Here is a 20,963-nt window from a genome sequence, read left to right as displayed (position 1 = left end):
ATATTGGTCACCATCTGTCTGGTCGTCATTTCACATTGGTCACCCACCATGCCCTACTCCAGTGGATAGCAGCTGCCAAAAGATACCAATGCTTGTGTTACTTGCTGGTTCTTGTCTCTTCAAGACTTCTCTTTACAGGTCCGGCACAGATCCGGGACCCAGCACAAGAACGGCGACAGTCTTTCTAGGAGGGACAGCCTCTGGGCTGAACCGTGGAGGACAGTAGGCTTGGAGCTAAAGGGGGGGAAATATGACTGTGGCCTTAGAAAACCACCATGTAAGTAGCACATAGATCCTTGCTCTACTGCTCCTGTGGTGCTGAACAGACAAAAGCGCTTCAGCACCACTGTTTTGGACAGTCAAAAGCCACACGGCTACAGGATGGGGCCAATCTATTAGATACAGCTGGAGTGGTGTAATCGGTGCCTCAATTCACCCTCCTCGAGCAGTCAGGGGAGTATAAAGAGGCACTGCGACCATCAGAGGTCAGTGAAGCTCACTCAGTGCACACACACTGATTCTCGCTCTCCTTCTTCATTCAGGGCACCTTGCCAATGCTAAGGATAACACCAAAGAACTCAGAGAGCCTTTCCTTCACTGCCGCCAGATCCGGCTGCCTTCACTGCCTCTGGATGGTCGCTGAAAGACCTAGATGCAGCCAGCTGCCAACTGCAACCTCACCAGCAGCCAGCTTGGGCCCTCTGGCACCTGTATTGACTGCATGCTTCACTTCCTCAACCTTTCTTCATTAAAATGTCCTCACTGCTTGTACTAAATCCCTGGCTTGTGTGCGTTCATATTCTCCCACCACAGCCATGAGTGTCTATCTTTCTCTCTCTCACACACATGGGTGCAACTGGGGTGGGGTCTTGATGCGTAACTTGCGAATATCATCTTGCCAGCCAGGCTTGGTCGGCATTACATAAGTCCAACCAAGTCTGATCGCCTCTCACACCCCAAAGCCAATTACACCTCCATCAGCAATGCTGACAGGTGCACCCTGGATAGCTTGGCCTTGCGGCAGGGTAAACTAATTGAGCTTTGGCTGCTTCTGACTTGCCTCCAGTCGTCTTGCTAATGCTTGCAACTGGACTCAGGTGATGACGAGGAGAGGGTGCAGTAGATGCTGTGCAACAACTACACCACCTTAAAAAATCATTGCATTGGAGTTGATAGATGGGTTTTGGTGTTAAGTCCAACGGCGATGGGAACATGGTGAAGCGACAGGTATAGGATAGTACTGGCAGTCGTAGTCACGATCTTGCACGTTGGTGGTCTGGATCAGATGGTCGTTTTGTTACACCAATGTTGGACAGAGAAATCTCAAACTATATAGCGAAGGCTAGCGCCTCCTTTGGCCACCTCTACGAAAGGGTTTGAAATAGCCATGTGATAACTATCTACAAAGATAGCTGTCTACTGTGCCATTGTCTGAAGCACCTTACTGTATGGAGCTGAGTGCTGGATCACATATCGTCGGCATATCCAACAGCTTGAGGCTTTCCAACAACGCTGTTTAAGAAAGATCCTTAAACTAAGCTGGGAGGATAGAGTATCAAATATAGAAGTGCTAAGCAAGACAAAGTGCGCTTCTGTTGAAAGTATCATCATAAACAGTCAACTGCAATGGATGGGACATCTTGTCCGCATAGACGATCGCAAAATACCTAAGCAGCTCTTCTACAATGAGCTGGTTAAAGGATACCAGAGTATAGGAAGACCCAGGAAGCGATTTAAAGATTGCGTCAAAGACTCACTAAAGAACTGTGGCATAGCTCTGCGCAACATTGAAGAGCTTGCTGCTGACTGCAAAGCTTGGAGAACTACCGTTCATAATGGCATGTCTAAATTCGAGCGAAATAAGTAATATAACATCAATCAGCCTGTCTTATAAGGAAATACCCTGAAGCTGCTGATAAGACAACCCACAGATGCCATGTGTGCTCCAGGCTGTGTGCCTCTGCTGCTGGCCTTGCTGCTCATTCCCGCGCATGTCACCCACCCATCCACCGACAGTTGTCATCGGACACGACGTGACTTCCATATACAGTATATGCACACAACCAAAACTTTTTTCCCAAAAAATCTTTTTCCGTTATTATTCTTTGAAAACCTTTTTCTCCATCGACTCATGTACATTCTATAAACAAATTACAACACGATGTGAAGTGTGTAGAGTTGCAGTGGTTCGTTAGTGTTTACATTAAAAATCACGTTTATTCCATGTCATTATGTAAGTGTGTTAGTGATAGCAAGGTTGCACTTCAAAATTGTCTTACAGGTTTGTGGACAGGACTGGCAACTTGCAAAATAAAATCAATCTTTGAACAAGGCCTTCGATGAAATTCAGCTTTCTAACTAAAATTCATAAAGAATGCATACAGTTTATGTTCAGACAGTCTGCTGAAGTGACCCCCCCCCCCCCCCCACCTGTAAGTGCCATAGGAGCTCAAGAACACACACTTTCCTTCTGATAACTCACACTCACACACTCTTCTTACCCTGCAGGCGATCTCTCCTCTGTTTGCGATGAGGATCTTATCAAAGGTCTGTGGGAAGAGAGCCAGAACACAGAGCGATTAGGACATTCGTTTTGACAAGTCATTTGTGTGTGTGCCCATACTATCTCTTCTCCACACTGCATCTTAGTAGAATCATAGTAATAGGAAGGTGATTGTAGACCAAAACACGTTTCTTAATGCTACTGAGAAACAGATTATACACAAAATCAAAACAAGAAATCCATCTATCCAACTATTAGACTAACCTCCATCCATCCACTCATCAATACATCATTCCATCCATACCAAGTGTTACATCTCTCTATACTTCCATCCATCTAGTCATTTCAACTACATAACTATACATCCCTCTATCCATTCTATTCATCCATTCCATCAGTCCATCTGCCATTCCATTCATCCACCCGCATCAGTCCTCCTACTCAGCGAAGTATGTATGTATCCATCTTTCCAATATCGACCCATCCATTTATCCATTCAACTTTATTATACGTCCCACCATCCAACTTTTTACCCATCCATTCATGTATCCGACAATCAGAGCCATCTACTCGTTCATCTAAGTACAGTATATATCCAATTAATGCCGCTTTTCCACTACAAACGCGGCTGAGTTGGGCTGAGTCTTGCCGTGCTGAGTCGGGCTGAGCGGGGCTGTTGGAGTTGCATTTCGACTACAACCGCGCTGAACCGTGCTGGCTGGAAGTGGGTGGACACATTGGGTGGACACATTGGGTGGAGTTAGCGAAAGTGGGTGGACGTCAGGTGATGTCGTTAAGCAGCGCAAACAGTGACATCAGTGATCTTTTAAGCGGTAGTCTCACGACCCGAATAGTAAACAATAAACATGGAGGACATGAAGTCGTTAGTGTTGCTGGTCTTGGTGCTGTGGCTTGTTGTCACCGACAACGCGGACAGATACTGGCAAGAGCGTATAGATGAGGCGAGGCGCATAAGGCTTCAGAAATTCTCGTAATTCGTAATTCTTCTCCTTCCGGGTTTGCGGTGTTTACAGATCCCAGCGCGCTCGCGGGGCGTGTGTGGGCATGTGAGGACACTCCTCCTCACCAATCAGTGCACAGGGGAGTGTCTGCTCACGCCCCCAGCCTCACTCGGCACGGCTTGGCTCGCTTCAGCCCCACTCCAAAACGGTGCGAGTTTTAGGGGCTAAGCAGGGCTGAAACGAGCTGAGTCGTGCTGGTTTTTGGTAGTCGAAACGCGAGCCGTGTCGGGCTGAAGTGAGCTGAAGCGAGCTGAAGTGAGCTGAAAAAGGGTAGTGGAAAAGGGCCATTAGATACTTAGACCTTGGATAATCTACCAATCAATTCAAATATTTTTAACTATATATATCACTCCATTCACCCATCTGTCCAGTCAGCCTAGCTATATCCATTTATGTATCCAACCATTAATCTATCCATCCACTGTCCCAACTCTCATCTATCCACCTCATTTATGTATCCAATTATCCATCCATCTATGCATTCAACTGTTTTTATACATCCCTCCATCCACCATCTATTCAACCAATCTATGCAAGTATCCATCTATCGAACCACCAATCCATCCCTCCAGCCTATATATCCCTGCATGTATCCATCTTAAAATCTGTCCATTTCATCAATCCATCTGTCTATCCATCTATATATATATATATATATATATATATATATATATATATATATATATATATATATATATCCATCTACAGTGGATATAAAAAGTGTACACACCCCATTAAAATGATAGGTTTTCTGATGTAAAAAAAAAAAAAGAGACGACGATAAATAATTTCAAAACTTTTCCCATCTTTAATGTGACCTATAACCTGTACAATTCAATTGAAGAAAAAAAAAAACCTAACAAATCTGTTAGGGGGAGAAACATTAAAAAAATAAAAAATAAAAAGTACAATAAGCTGGTTGAACAAGTGTGCACACCCTTAAACTAATACTTTGTTGAAGCACCTTTTGATTTAATTACAGCATTCAGTCTTTTTGGGTCGGAGTCTATCAGCCTGCCACATCTAGACTTGGCAATATTTGCCCACTCTTCCTTGCAAAAGCGCTCCAAATCTGTCAGATTGTGAGGGCATCTCTTGTGCACAGCCCTCTTCAGGTCACCCCACAGATTTTCAATTGGATTTAGGTCTGGGCTCTGGCTGGGCCGTTCCAAAACTTTTTTGGGGTCATTGTCGTGCTGAAAGATGAAATTCCTCTATATCTTCATCTTTCTAGCAGACACCTGAAGGTTTTAGGCCAAAATTGACTGGTATTTAGAACTGTTCATAATTCCCTCCACCTTGACTAAAGCCCCTGTTCCAGCTGAAGAAAAACAACTCCAAAACATGATGCTGCCACCACCATGCTTCACCGTGGGTATGGGGTTCTTTAAGTGATGCGCAGTGTTGTTTTTGCACCAAACATACCTTTTGGAATTGTGGCCAAAAAGTTCAACCTTGGTTTCATCAGACCATAACACATTTTCCCACATGCTTTTGGGAGAGTTGATGTTTTTTTTTTTTGCAAAATTTAGCCGGGCCTGGATGTTTTTCTTTGACCCTACTTCATAGTCCAGACATATGGAGAATACGGGAGATTGTCGTCACATGTAGTACACAACCAGTACTTGCCAGAAATTCCTGCAGCTCCTTCAGTATTGCTGTAGGCCTCTTGGCAGCCTCCCTGACCAGTTTTCGTCTTGTTATTTCATCAGTTTTGGAGGGACGTCCAGTTCTCGGTAATGTCACTGTTGTCCCATATGTTCTCCACTTCTTGATGATTGTCTTCACTGTGCTCCATGGTATATCTAATGCCGTGGAAATGTTTTTGTCCCCTTCTCCTGACTGATACCTTTCAACAGTGAGATCCCTTTGCTGCTTTGTAAGCTCTCTGTGAACGCTGGCTTTTGCTGGAGGATGCAACTGAGTAAATGTCTGAACTTTATTTGGGGTTAATCAGAGTCATTTTAATTGATGGCAGGTGTGAACCCAAAAGTAATGCTGTAATTAAATCAAAAGGTGCTTCAACAAAGTATTAGTTTAAGGGTGTGCACACCACACCTTGGCTGGGTATCACCAGATACCTCACGATACGATACTATGGCGATATTTTGCCCACGATAACGATAATATCACGGTACAGTGATTCTGCGATAATCGATATATTGCAAGAAATTTCAACCACATCACAATATCTGTGTCACTGAAGAAAATCAGAATTTATTGACCACTGTAAAATTACATTTCACATACATAACTACACACTCTTGCCAGACATATATTTGTCTCTATTCTACTGCTGGCAAAACCAAGAGTTGCTTCACTACAACATACAGAAAATTCCCATTTCTGTGCTAGTATTATCAACTTTTCTGTAAGCATGGACACATCAGTGCTGCTTAACAAGCAGAATCAAATTGTTTTATGAAAACTTAAAACTTGCACTGCAGACTGCACATACATTTCAGTGCTAACACTAATATCAATTTGTTCTTTGTAAACTTGAGAACATATACCTGAGAACATTTAACTTGTGCTTATTTTGCAGGAACAACACACTGTCTGAAACACATTGAAAAGTGCAGTGGGCATCTTAATTGGAGCATCTTAATTTAATTGGAGCGAAACAGGTTTTGCAAAGTGCATTCTCTTTGTCCGGCTCACTGTTTTTTTTTCTCCTTTCCTTTGGAATCCAAAGTGCCTCCAAACATCTGCCTTAAAGTTCGGCGGCGTCTCTAGGTTTATGTTAACAGCCATGCTTGCCTGTTTTTTTTCCTCACTGCAACCGCTGGGGAAAAAAGAGAAGACGAAGAGTGCCTTGCAGTGAGGTAGCGGCACAGCGACACCTCGCGGAGCGGAGGTGCGGAAGTCGTACTGGATTTACAACCCGTCTGAAACATGATTTTATTATTTGAAAAAATATCGATATTCAAATTTTGAGTATCGATATTGAATCGGAAGACAAAGTATTGCGATATATCGCCGTATCGATATTTTTGCACACCCCTAGTGCACACTTGGGGTGTCGTGGCTCAGGTGGATAAGGCGCCATACCATAAATCCGGGGACCCGGGTTCGATTCCGACCCGAGGTCATTTCCCGATCCCTCCCCATCTCTCTCTCCCGCTCATTTCCTGTCTCTACACTGTCCTATCCAATAAAGGTGAAAAAAGCCCCCAAAAAAATCTTTTAAAAAAAGGGTGTGCACACTTAAATGCACCCAGCTTATTGTACGTTTGTTTTTGTTTTTTCTCCATAACAGATTTGTTTTTCAATCAAATCGTACAGGTTATAGGTCACAATAAAGGTGGGAAAAGTTTTGAAATTATTTATCGTGGTCTAGTTTTTTTTACATCAGAAAAACCGATCATTTTAACGGGGTGTGTACACTTTTTTATATACACTGTATCTCACCACCAATGCATCCATCCATTCAACTGTTGTTTAACTATACATCCTTCCACCCAAACCATGTATCCATTTATCTTTTCAGGAATTCATTCACATATCCAACCATTACTCCATCCATCTACCCATTAAATCAGTATACTGGTATTTATACTAGTTCCAATCTACAGCTTTTCTGTAAAACTCTCATCAATGTTTCAACGCCATCACAGTTTCAGCTTATTTACAAATCCAGGCCACTTAGTAAAACCCATTAATCTGAGCTGTGTGCCGTAACCTCCTGAGTAAATACAACTACATACACACATGCAGGATCCAGCAGTGTGACTCAACAGTAAGCAGAAATGTGTTTTGCATTCCTAAATCTGTACCAAAAATACCATCCCTTTTTCTCTCTCTCTCTCACACACACACACACACACACACACACACACACACACACACACACACAGCCTCTGGGCACTAGCTGTTTGAAGGAGGCAGATCAAAGCACTAAGATGCTGCCATGTTTGAACTGGAGACTGCACAGCTGGAGATGTTCATCTCCAAAAGAATCCGTGCCATGACTGTGTGCTCAATGTTCTCGAATCACACCGGTTTTCCCAGCACATTTATTCAGATGTGTGGGTGAGAAAACCTGATCCTGGGTCTCTGGTAAGTATATCAGAGGTGCTGAAGCTCACCTTCTCGTTGCAGTCATACACAGTGGAGTAGCAGGCATGGCGGCTTATGAGCCAGCACGGAGGCTGCAGAGAGGTGCGCTGAAACAAAACAGTGCGAATGTATTTTAATCGGTCGACAAAGGAATATGTAAAACACAAGAATATGTACGGATGCAAAATGCAAAAACTGCATTTGTACTAATTGTCTAATTTCCATCATTTTCCTAATGACATGCTTATTAGTTTTTAAATCACGGAAAAACAAAACCCCAGCGCATACAGCTGAGTTAGGAAAACTAATATTGTGATAATGACAAGTGTTGTAATGCGATATCTCCGCTTTTTACCACAGCGCTGCTGAATTCTCAAACCTGACTGTTCAGAAGGTATTAGTTATGTTTCTATAACAGCAGCTCTGAAAGTAATTCAAATCACAGGTTTATATTAAAGGTAGACTGCCTTTCAGATTTTTCAAGTGGAGGTCATGAAAAGAATTTTCCCGACACCCAGTTATTTTTGTTTAGTGGACCAAAAGCTACTGAATTCGAATCACAGACTTCAAATTTTATTAGTTTTTTCTAAATAGAACAATTAATGAATTAAGGCCACTTGGCCGTAAATTCCCCGCTATTTTTTCCTGCTTCACCATGACGCAATTCAAGATACTACATCATGCATCACATCACGTGGTGGGCTTTCCCCGTTTGCACAAGGCATTGTGGGATAAAAATTTGAAACAGGAGAGAAAAATGGAGAACGCAAATGAAACGTGAAAGACCGACTACAGTAACGGAAAGCAAGAAGAAAAGGCGTTATGTTATACAACCCCGATTCCAAAAAAGTTGGGACAAAGTACAAATTGTAAATAAAAACGGAATGCAATGATGTGGAAGTTTCAAAATTCCATATTTTATTCAGAATAGAACATAGATGACATATCAAATGTTTAAACTGAGAAAATGTATCATTTAAAGAGAAAAATTAGGTGATTTTAAATTTCATGACAACAACACACCTCAAAAAAGTTGGGACAAGGCCATGTTTACCACTGTGAGACATCCCCTTTTCTCTTTACAACAGTCTGTAAACGTCTGGGGACTGAGGAGACAAGTTGCTCAAGTTTAGGGATAGGAATGTTAACCCATTCTTGTCTAATGTAGGATTCTAGTTGCTCAACTGTCTTAGGTCTTTTTTGTCGTATCTTCCGTTTTATGATGCGCCAAATGTTTTCTATGGGTGAAAGATCTGGACTGCAGGCTGGCCAGTTCAGTACCCGGACCCTTCTTCTATGCAGCCATGATGCTGTAATTGATGCAGTATGTGGTTTGGCATTGTCATGTTGGAAAATGCAAGGTCTTCCCTGAAAGAGACATCATCTGGATGGGAGCGTATGTTGCTCTAGAACCTGGATATACCTTTCAGCATTGATGGTGTCTTTCCAGATGTGTAAGCTGCCCATGCCACACGCACTAATGCAACCCCATACCATCAGAGATGCAGGCTTCTGAACTGAGCGCTGATAACAACTTGGGTCGTCCTTCTCCTCTTTAGTCCGAATGACACGGCGTCCCTGATTTCCATAAAGAACTTCAAATTTTGATTCGTCTGACCACAGAACAGTTTTCCACTTTGCCACAGTCCATTTTAAATGAGCCTTGGCCCAGAGAAGACGTCTGCGCTTCTGGATCATGTTTAGATACGGCTGCTTCTTTGAACTATAGAGTTTTAGCTGGCAACGGCAGATGGCACGGTGAATTGTGTTCACAGATAATGTTCTCTGGAAATATTCCTGAGCCCATTTTGTGATTTCCAATACAGAAGCATGCCTGTATGTGATGCAGTGCCATCTAAGGGCCCGAAGATCACGGGCACCCAGTATGGTTTTCCGGCCTTGACCCTTACGCACAGAGATTCTTCCAGATTCTCTGAATCTTTTGATGATATTATGCACTGTAGATGATGATATGTTCAAACTCTTTGCAATTTTACACTGTCGAACTCCTTTCTGATATTGCTCCACTATTTGTCGGCGCAGAATTAGGGGGATTGGTGATCCTCTTCCCATCTTTACTTCTGAGAGCCACTGCCACTCCAAGATGCTCTTTTTATACCCAGTCATGTTAATGACCGATTGCCAATTGACCTAATGAGTTGCAATTTGGTCCTCCAGCTGTTCCTTTTTTGTACCTTTAACTTTTCCAGCCTCTTATTGCCCCTGTCCCAACTTTTTTGAGATGTGTTGCTGTCATGAAATTTCAAATGAGCCAATATCTCATCTCATTATCTCTAGCCGCTTTATCCTTCTACAGGGTCGCAGGCAAGCTGGAGCCTATCCCAGCTGACTACGGGCGAAAGGCGGGGTACACCCTGGACAAGTCGCCAGGTCATCACAGGGCTGACACATAGACACAGACAACCATTCACACTCACATTCACACCTATGGTCAATTTAGAGTCACCAGTTAACCTAACCTGCATGTCTTTGGACTGCGGGGGAAACCGGAGCACCCGGAGGAAACCCACGCGGACACGGGGAGAACATGCAAACTCCACACAGAAAGGCCCTCGCCGGCCCCGGGGCTCGAACCCAGGACCTTCTTGCTGTGAGGCGACAGTGCTAACCACTACACCACCGTGCCGCCCATGAGCCAATATTTGGCATGAAATTTCAAAATGTCTCACTTTCAACATTTGATATGTTGTTTATGTTCTATTGTGAATACAATATTAGTTTTTGAGATTTGTAAATTATTGCATTCCGATTTTATTTACAATTTGTACTTTGTCCCAACTTTTTTGGAATCGGGGTTGTATACGAAGGAAAGCAAACGCAGGACCAAACTAATAAATATCAGCGGTCAGCGAGCACCTCGGTGTGATCAGCTGTTCGTTTAGCGACAGAATGATGGAAGTCAGTGCACGCTCAAAGGTAAACCTGTAGATGGCAGTAATGCAACACTATGGATGCCAGCTGCTGTAAAACCCAAAAGAAGAAGGTAAACCTGCGCATGAGCACACGGACTTCCTCTGTCTTCTTGACTGCGCAAAACGAGTGATTTCATGCACATTATTCACTTTAATCCGCTCAAATTAAATAACTTTCCAGCCACAGAATGGCCTGATATTTTGTGAGATATTACAGAAATAAGCATATCACAATGACCAAATTTCAGAGGGAACTAAATTTCACTGAAAGGCCGTCTAGCTTTAATGCGCTCATTCTAATACATTATCATGTCTATAGTAATAACTCATCCACAGGGATAATAAAAACATTATTTAACAAAAAGTAAAAAACCTTTAATCATTGATATGGTGAAGATTTTTCTAAGGAAGCATTTTTGGAATGAGTCTCATAACACGTGTCAGTGCAAGTCTCCTACCATGGGAAAATCTTCAGGTTTCAAGTTCATGCGTTTTTTTTTTACTATTATTAACATCAAGAGAGAGAAAAAGTGAGGCTGGGGATGGAAGAACTAACTTGTCTCACAGATGTAGCAACATTTAATGCAACTATAAACAGATAAAAAGCCTAAAATGTGTATGTGTGTTGCTGTGGTATAAGAGGAATACTTAATGTTGAGCTGCATTCCAACACCCCGTTATATTCCTATAACAGCACGCCCTGTCCGGTTTTATTCTTTCCATATTACTTTTTCCAAGTCTAATGTTATCCAAGTGTTTGACGCCACACGTCATGGATGAATGACTACATTTGGGGCAAGAGGGAAAAAAATTGCCCTGGATATATAGCCCAAGAGCATTAGCTCAAAATTGAGTCCAACCCGGAACAAATTAGTAACAAGCTGAATTTTTCAGAATATGTTCAGAATACCCTTAGGAATAACATACTAAAAGTCCCTGGGAATCCACCTTGTGCTCTCTGAGAAATTCAAGATGGCGTCCAAAATGGCCACCGATTGGAGATTTTTCAATATCTCAGGGATAAAACATAATATAAATGCAATTAAAATGTTAAATTATATGTTCTCTCATACAAGCAATGCAAATTCACCATTGTCACACTGTTAAAATTAAAATTAACCAAGATTACAAGGTCATTAATGTGGAAATTACATGGAATTTGATGGTTGACATGATTGACAGATTAGCTTAGTAGGCTACCTACATACATGAACATAATGTAAGACAACACTTAGACATCAATTTCCTTAATATTTAGTGCATCTTTAAGCTTTGATTAAATATTAAAGGGAAATTAAATTTGAGAACTCTATCTTCTAAAACTACAATGGCAAGCTGTTTCAGTACACTTCTTCAACATTCCGGTGACTTTCATGACAAAAAGGTCTGCCTCAATAAAAGCTCTTGCTTATAAACAATGAGTAGACTTAAACACTTCTCAGTGCCTCAGTTGTGATGCTTGGACCTTTGTTGTACCATCAATGAAGTAGGGAATTTATTCAAGCTTGTTTAAGGGTGGAAAAAAATTAATCTTTGAGTTTCTAGCGCCAGTCTTAACTACTAGCAATGCCAGTGTGTTCGGACAAAAAATGACTAAACTCAGCATGACCTTTTAAAAATGACTGAACTCAGCATGACCTTTTAACATGCCATTTTTCATTTTACACCACCAATTTACTTTAATTAATATTAATGAAAATAAGTGCTCCAACCCCTAGTAATTGTGTTTGTTGTTTTGTGAACAGAATAGGATGATACGGAGTGAACGAGTAACCAATGGATCCACACTATACACAAATATACTGTTATAATAATGTGTACATTGTTATTATATAATGTTAATACACAATGTAATTAATACACACATGTTGGAATTTACTCTCCTACCCTACAAAACATATATTCTGACCTTTTAATTGCATTAATATTTTGTTTTGGGCCTGAGATATGGGCAGATCTCCATTTGGCGGCCATTTTGGACGCCATCTTGAATTTCTCAGAGAGCACGAGGGGGATTTCTGGGGACTTTTATGGCCCTTTTCCACTACCCTTTTTCAGCTCGCTTCAGCTCACTTCAGCCCGACACGGCTCGCGTTTCGACTATCTAAGAACAGCACGACTCGGCTCGCTTCAGCCCTACTCAGCACTCAAAACTCACACGGTTTTGGAGTAGGGCTGAAGCGAGCCAAACCGAGCCGAGTGAGGCTAGGGGCGTGAGCAGACACTCCCCTGTGCACTGATTGGTGAGGAGGAGTGTCCTCACACGCCCACACACGCCCCGCGAGCATGCTGGGATCTGTAAACACCGTAAACCCGGAAGAAGAAGAATTACGAATCACGAGAATTATGAAGCCTTATGCGCCTCGCCTCATCTATACGCTCTTGCCAGTATCTGTTGGCGTTGTCGGTGACAACAAGCCACAGCACCAAGACCAGCAACACTAACGACTCCATGTCCTCCATGTTTATTGTTTACTCTCCGGGTCGTGAGACTACCGCTTAAAAGATCGCTGATGTCACTGTTTGCACCGCCTAACGACATCATGTGACGTCCACCCACTTTCGCTAACTCCGCTCAATGTGTCCACCCACTTCCAGCCAGCACGGTTCAGCGCGGTTGTAGTCGAAATGCAACTCCAACAGCCCCGCTCAGCTCAACTCAGCCTGACTCAGCATGGCACGGCTCAGCCCAACTCAGCCGCGTTGGTAGTGGAAAAGCGGCATTAGTATGTTATTCCTAAAGGTATTCTGAACATATTCTGAAATTTTCAGCTTGTTACCAATTTGTTCCGGGTATAACCCTATTACTCCTGGGCTAATACAGTACTGTGCAAAAGTCTTCACCACATGTAAAGAAATGCTGTAGACAAAAAATGGCTGAAAAATAACGAAATGAAATGTTTAAAAATAAAAAAAATTATTATAAACAGTAATCAGTAAGCCATAATAAATGAAACAAAGTCAATATTTGGTGTGAAACAACCCTTTGCTTTAATAAGTTTTATACGTCAAGTCAAGTTTATTTGTATAGCACTTTTAACAATAGGCATTGTCGCAAAGCAGCTTTACAGAATTTGAACGACTTAAAACATGAACTAATTTTATCCCTAATCTATCCCCAATGAGCAAGCCTGTGGCGACGGTGGCAAGGAAAAACTCCCTCAGACGACATGAGGAAGAAACCTCGAGAGGAACCAGACTCAAAAGGGAACCCATCCTCATTTGGACAACAACAGACAGCATGACTATAATAACAGTTTTAACATGAAGTCGTTTCGTTGATGTTGTAACTCTTCATTGATGGAAACTTGAGTGCAAAACTGTTCATGACAACTGCAGTCCTAAAGTTAGTAAGTCAACTGTAGTCCTCAGCCATAAAAGCATTACTGTAAGAGTCCAGAGCGTCCTCCAGGTGTGACTTTCAACTGTCCATACGGGGCCGTCCTCTACAGGAGCGACGTGATGAGACTCCAACCAGACACAGGGCACCAGGATGGATCAGGCAGGTTCGAGGAGCAGAACAGGTAGGACATGAGGAAATGAGCTGTAGGTTTTACTGAGCATCTTACAGAACCGGCCACAGTTCTTCTGGACTTTTTGACTGTCACACTCGCCTCTTAATTTTGCACCAAAACCCAGTAGGCTTCATTATGTTTTCTTTTTTCATCTGAAAAGTGCTCTCTTATATACATATAAGCTGCTCAGATACAAACATTTTTTTTTCCCTGTAACATTTAATTTTGTGCTGGAAAACAAACTTTAAAGTATATACGCAGAGCCATGGCCTCATTTTCGTTTATAAATGCCTTGAGACCTCAGGCATGGCACAGGAATAGTTTTAAGCGTTAACAATAAATCCAATATGGTAATTTTTACGATTAAAGTGATTTATATAGGTAGCGGTCTGAGTGAATGACCTTGACATCCGTAACGTCACAGCAGGAAGTCTATCGGTCTCGTCGCCATTTCCGCTATACTAAAACACAGAGCTGACTGCAACTCCGATCCTCCATTTTGAGCTAATTTATCGCCATGCCATGTAGATGTGTTGCTGGCCGGTGCAGCAACACAACAGAAGGTGGATTTGTTGCAGTCATGGCCCAAGAATGTTCAAACTGCAAATATTTGGACACATTTTGCGAGAAGTTCACGGGCACATTGGGCGCCTACGAAGTGGTCTGTCTTCTGCTCTGCACATTTTACTGAAGACTCGTACGAAACCTCTGATCTGTTGAGGAGCGTTGGCTATAAGCCTGTATTGAAAGAGGGTGCAGTACCAATAATTAAAGAAAAAGAAAACTATAAGAAAAGGAAAGTATTTATTTATTTTTAAAGGAAAGTGAGTTCAGTTGCACCAGTCCTCCCAGAGTGAGCCAAGGGTTGTTGCTAAAATCCAGGACGGAACGAGACAGGACATATCTCTAGGGCAGTGGCCTCCCCACAGTTGTTGCTAAAACTGGCGACATCCCGTTCCGTCCCGGGTTTTAGTAATTGCCTGAGCCCAGCAGTAATGGCGGAGTACACAGTATGAAGAAAAGTGAATGAGTGGAGCAGCAGTCTTATTTCTAAACTGGATATTGCTGCCATCTCGCCCTTACGTGGAAGAAGCGAATGAATGAAGAACTGAACGAACAACTAAAAGTCAGACTGTTTCAAAAACAATCAGCCACAAGGTCGGCTTTCAAGAAGCGAGAACACAGACAGGTAAGCTCCGACTCTCATTTGGATAAAAAAAACAACAACACGTTGTTTACCTGCATTTAAATTAATCCATGTAACTTGTATTCTGTGTTTAAGTTACCGGTATGAGATTATTTAATTTGCTTCAGAATGTGATTGTCTCAGTTCATCTGATTATTTAATGAGCCTTTTACGTTTTATCAGTGAAAATGCATGCATGTTGCATAAGTTATAACACCTATCCTGTTTTAATGAGAGTCAACCCACAATCAATGAAGTCAAATCAGTCTTAGTTGAGCAAGTCGGCAAAGCTATTTCTTACTTTCACCGTAAATTTTTATTTATATGACTTTGGTCTATAGCTGTAAAAGGCCTCGGCCTTAAAGTGCATATTCTGGACCAATTTTGTTTTTTTTAATATGAAAGTATGTCCCATTACACACTCATCCAGAAGGGTAATTTTGCACAAGGCCATCTGTCTACAGCAGAAAAAAAATAAAATAACAAAATGCGTCTGGAAAAATCCCAAGGGAGTCTGGAGCCAGATTCGTGACGTTATCTGCGGAAGCACCAGCAGGCTGCCAGAGCTTGCACAGTTTCAGTGCACAGCCTGTGTAGACCAAGCGCTCCCATTTCTCCCTCATTGTCCAGTCTTTTGGGAAACGATGAGTACTAATCCCATCAAGATTGGTGTTGCTAAACCCTCCTACGATACATCTGTTAACCATTTTAATAATTACGAGATAACGTTGAAGAAATTTGCAGAAAACCACCAGGTCGTTTTCTCATAAACAAACCAGCGCTGACGTAGGATTCAGTGGGAGGCGTCCCGCACGCGACGCCACGAAAATCAATGTTTGCCAGGAAATCCAAATGGCAAGTTTTTTCAGAGGCGGACCAATTCGCCTCAAATGGCTTGATTTCAACTGAATTTTTCTCGTATTGCGCAAGGTAAAAAAATTGCACAAAATGCAAAATGTGACAGATATTTGACCAAAGTTTAATATAAAATAGGAGAATTACATTGATCTTGCGCCTGAATTTGCCCGTGATATGCACTTTAAAACCGATTCCCGCTGTGACGTCACGCACTCAGGGCTGGCTGGCTCAGCTCGAATGCCAACTTTGCGGTCGATTTTAACTCTCAAAAATATATTTTTTTATTCCCATTTATGCAGCATACAAGAGTCAAGGATGGAGATACTATCCACTCAGAAATGCATTTAAAAATAAAGGCTTTGTGTATCTCCTTTAATATCTTCTTCTTCTTCTGGCTGCTCCCAATTAGGGGTCGCCACAGCGGCTCTTTCGTCTCCATCGCTCCGTCTTCTGCATCCTTCTCTACCACACCTGCCACTTTCATGTCCTCTCTCACCACATCCATGTATCTCCTCTTTGGCCTTCCTCATTTTCATTTGCCTGGCAACTCCATCCTTCCAACATGCTCTGCATCTCTTCTCAGGATGTGCCCATACCATCTCAGTCTCATCTCTCTTAGCTTAATTCCCAAGCTCTCCACATGTGCTGTCCCTCTGATGTGCTCGTTCCTTATCCTGTCCAACCTCCCATCGCAAACCTTAACATCCTCAACTCCGCCACCTCCAACTTTGCCTCCTGTCTCTTCGTTAAGGGTACGGTCTCCAATCCATACATCACAGCTGCTCTCACTACTGTCTTATACATCTTACCTTTCATTTTTGCTGGGACTTTCCGATCACAAATCCTTCTCCAACTGCTCCACCCTGCCTGCACTCGCTTTCTCACCTCACTATCGCAGGAAAACGCGGGCTGTTTTCCTGTGTATCTCTTTTAATGTACAAGTCATAAAAAAGAAGTCTATAACAAAGTTTGTATGGAAAAAAAATAGGGTGCCTAAGACTTTTGCACAGTATACAGTAGTGAAGATAAGAATACTGATCCTGGGTGTGATCTTAAAAGGCAAGCTGTAAGTAAAACAATAAAGATTGCATAATATAATATAAAATAATATAATGTGTAAATAAACTTTTTGTGAGTAGGTGTGTGTGCACTATGGTTGATGTCATTTGGGTCATGTGACGTGGACAGGTATTTGAACAAGGTGAATAGTGGCATTATTGTGGAGCCAAAGACAGCTCATTTTAACTAAAATACTGATTTTGGTTCATGATCATTTCAGTTCTTCATCAGCTCTCAGCTTTGACACTTTATATACCTCAGCTGCATTTACTTCCGGAAACAAAATAATAGAAATATCCAGTACATGCATGCAAGCAAGCAAGCAAGCATTACACATTTTAAAGGAGACGCTGAATAGCGGCTGAATACCAAATACATTCTTCTTGTACACCTAGTGCACTAGGTGCGTCACAGAATCCTTTCCAACACAGCCTTTGAAGTGCACTTGTACAGGGAGAAGAGTGGTATTTGGGATTCACCCTCACGCTCATCTCAACTTGCTAACTAGTTAGCCGACAGCTTTTATTCTCTGCAAGACTGTAACATGTTGTGTGTTTTAAAAATTATTAATTTTTATTTATTTTCAAACTTTCACGATCATTTGCGTGTCTTAAAAGAATAGGGATCACACACTCACCTTTACAGCCTGCAAAACTCTTTGAAAGGTTGGTGTTATCCTGTAAGCCGCCATGATGACCGGTGCTGGTGGTTACTGCGCATGCGCGCAGCCAAGACGGAGGTGTTTTCTCTTTCAGCCAATTACAATGCAGATGTTTTACATCCACAAATTATACTCTTATTTTATCTCATCTCTCATCTTATTATCTGTAGCCGCTTTATCCTGTTCTACAGGGTCGCAGGCAAGCTGGAGCCTATCCCAGCTGACTACGGGCGAAAGGCGGGGTACACCCTGGACAAGTCGCCAGGTCATCACAGGGCTGACACATAGACACAGACAACCATTCACACTCACATTCACACCTACGGTCAATTTAGAGTCACCAGTTAACCTAACCTGCATGTCTTTGGACTGTGGGGGAAACCGGAGCACCCGGAGGAAACCCACGCGGACACGGGGAGAACATGCAAACTCCACACAGAAAGGCCCTCGCCGGCCACGGGGCTCGAACCCAGGACCTTCTTGCTGTGAGGCGACAGCACTAACCACTACACCACCGTGCTGCCCCCCCCCCATAATCATAATGTAATATTTTATATAAAATAATACAACCAGAATTTTATTTAAAAATCATAATACACTGCAAAAAATAAAAATCTTAGGAAGTTTATTTGTCTATTTTCAAGTCAAAACATCTAGCCACCCTTATTATAAGACATAATTGCCCAACAAGCAAAACCTCATTTAGCTAGAAAGGCTAGTTTTTAGACAGTCCATCTTGAAAATCTTCTCATCTCATCTCATCTCATCATCTCTAGCCGCTTTATCCTGTTCTACAGGGTCGCAGGCAAGCTGGAGCCTATCCCAGCTGACTACGGGCGAAAGGCGGGGTACACCCTGGACAAGTCGCCAGGTCATCACAGGGCTGACACATAGACACAGACAACCATTCACACTCACATTCACACCTACGGTCAATTTAGAGTCACCAGTTAAACCTGACCTGCATGTCTTTGGACTGTGGGGGAAACCAGAGCACCCGGAGGAAACCCACACGGACACGGGGAGAACATGCAAACTCCACACAGAAAGGCCCTCGCCGGCCACGGGGCTCGAACCCGGACCTTCTTGCTGTGAGGCGACAGCGCTAACCCCTACACCACCGTGCTGCCCATCTTGAAAATCTTGTATAGACAAAAAGTCTTATTTGGAGCACCTTTGAAAATAAAACAAGTTTTTTTTAAACAAGTAAGTACATTTTGGACATTTGTCAAATGCGGTTCATCTTGTTTCAAGAAAAAAAAACAAAGTATGCTTGTTTTGGGAATAAATGAACTTTACTGAAATCTTTGAATCTTTCATTACAATTCAACTCCACCTTACATATCCTAAGTTTACTGCGACTGTTTTCTCAGTCATTCAGAGTGAGCTCCTTCTAGATGCTGTACAGACTCTAGACCAGACAAGTGCCTTCAAAAAGGCTATGAGTGAGTGGAGGGCGTTTTAGTGAGGTCTTTTTGGAATGCTGTGAGTTAAGTTCAGTGTTGTTTTTTGTTTGTTTGGTTGGTTGGGGTTTTTTTTTGTGCCTGATCTTGTAAACCCCTCGTACACATGAATAGTCAGTGCCCCCAAAATGCACTGTTGCTTTGGCGTTGTGTAAGCACTGTAAGTCAAAATGCGTAGACTTTTATTTATTCATTTTTTTTGGTGCCTGAGGTCCTGGTGAAGTGGAATCTTAAGAGATGTTTTAATGTTTGAATGTTGAAATGGGAAAAAAAAATAAATTTGTTGCAATGCTACATGTGTCGTCAACTTGATTCAAGATAGTCTCTGGTCTCATATCTAGAGTATTTTACTAATTACAGGTCACAAAAGGAGAATCTTTTAAGCTAGCAATGCTTAGTTGTAGAATTTAACAATCCTAATATTAGTATATTTCTCTTAAATTCAGTTTTTACTGCTAAGACTTTGTCATGAATTTAAGTGAAATACCCTTAAAATGAAATAAATAAAAATGACTTGAATGGCTAAATGTAAGAAGTACGATCTTGTTATAAGAACTATTTTGATTATTTTGAGTTAATCAGATCTCGCATAATAAGTTCCCCAATCTTATTTTGGAATTATTTCATCTAAAAACAGGTTAGATTTTTCATCTTACTTTAAGAAATCTTACCAAGTCAAATTTGACTAGTTCCATTGGCAGATTTTTTTCACCTGATTCAAGCAAATATGCTTTGTTTTAATCTTTTATTTCTTATTTTTGAAAGGCCATTTTTTGCAGTGTAGATAAGGCGTCACGGTGGTGTAGTGGTTAGCACTGTCGCCTCACAGCAAGAAGGTTCTGGGTTCGAGCCCAGCGGCCGGCGAGGGCCTTTCTGTGCGGAGTTTGCATGTTCTCCCCGTGTCCGCGTGGGTTTCCTCCGGGTGCTCCGGTTTCCCCCACAGTCCAAAGCCATGCAGGTTAGGTTAACTGGTGGCTCTAAATTGACTGTAGGTGTGAATGTGAGTGTGAATGGTTGTCTGTGTCTATGTGTCAGCCCTGTGATGACTTGTCCAGGGTGTACCCCGCCTCTCGCCCATAGTCAGCTGGGATAGGCTCCAGCTTGCCTGCGACCCTGTAGAACAGGATAAGCGGCTACAGATAATGGATGGATGGATCATACTAGATATAGACTATTAGTAGAGTAGAGTCTTTCGGCTGGGTAGGAGCTGTAGTATTCCAAGTTGAGCCGCTCGTATTTTCAGTTGACTGTCATTTCAGGTCTCTGTGGGTTGTCTAGTGCCCTGTGGTTGTATACCATGGGATGGTCCTTCATATGTTTGTCCAACCATGCTTTGAATACATTAACATTTGGCGCTGTAACAACTGTCTCAGGCAGGTTGTTCCACCAACAGACCACTCGGTTGCTGAAGAAATACAGTCTTTTGTTGCTCTTGACAGTGTTCTTTTTCAGTTGTAGACTATGCCCTCTTGTCTTGTGTTTGTCTTCATTCCTGTTATATATTACCAATAAGAAGCCCGAGTACCTTACCGTCATTGATGAAATCCCACCAGACATCATTGTAACCACAGAAACCAACCCCAAAAACTCATCTCATCTCATTATCTCTAACCGCTTCATCCTGTTCTACAGGGTCGCAGGCAAGCTGGAGCCTATCCCAGCTGACTACGGGCGAGAGGCGGGGTACACCCTGGACAAGTCGCC

The 20,963-nt window shown here is 42.3% G+C and overlaps 1 protein-coding gene across 1 annotated transcript in view; it reads right to left on the bottom strand.

The window, feature by feature from the left end:
- Positions 1 to 17,859, bottom strand: part of pcca (propionyl-CoA carboxylase subunit alpha) — a 152,709-nt gene extending 134,850 nt beyond the window's left edge. Inside the window, exons 1-3 of the mRNA XM_060898942.1 lie at positions 17,773 to 17,859; positions 7,614 to 7,691; positions 2,502 to 2,549 (exon numbers count right to left, since the gene is read on the bottom strand). Of these exons, the coding sequence (XP_060754925.1) occupies positions 2,502 to 2,549; positions 7,614 to 7,691; positions 17,773 to 17,826 (180 nt within the window). The 5' untranslated portion in view covers positions 17,827 to 17,859. The remainder of the gene's footprint in view (positions 1 to 2,501; positions 2,550 to 7,613; positions 7,692 to 17,772) is intronic.
- Between the last annotated feature and the right edge of the window lie 3,104 nt (positions 17,860 to 20,963).

The sequence above is a fragment of the Neoarius graeffei genome, chromosome 18 (genome assembly GCF_027579695.1).
Source record: "Neoarius graeffei isolate fNeoGra1 chromosome 18, fNeoGra1.pri, whole genome shotgun sequence".
In the NCBI taxonomy this organism is placed as follows: domain Eukaryota; kingdom Metazoa; phylum Chordata; class Actinopteri; order Siluriformes; family Ariidae; genus Neoarius; species Neoarius graeffei.
This window is presented reverse-complemented; position numbering and strand designations above follow the sequence as displayed.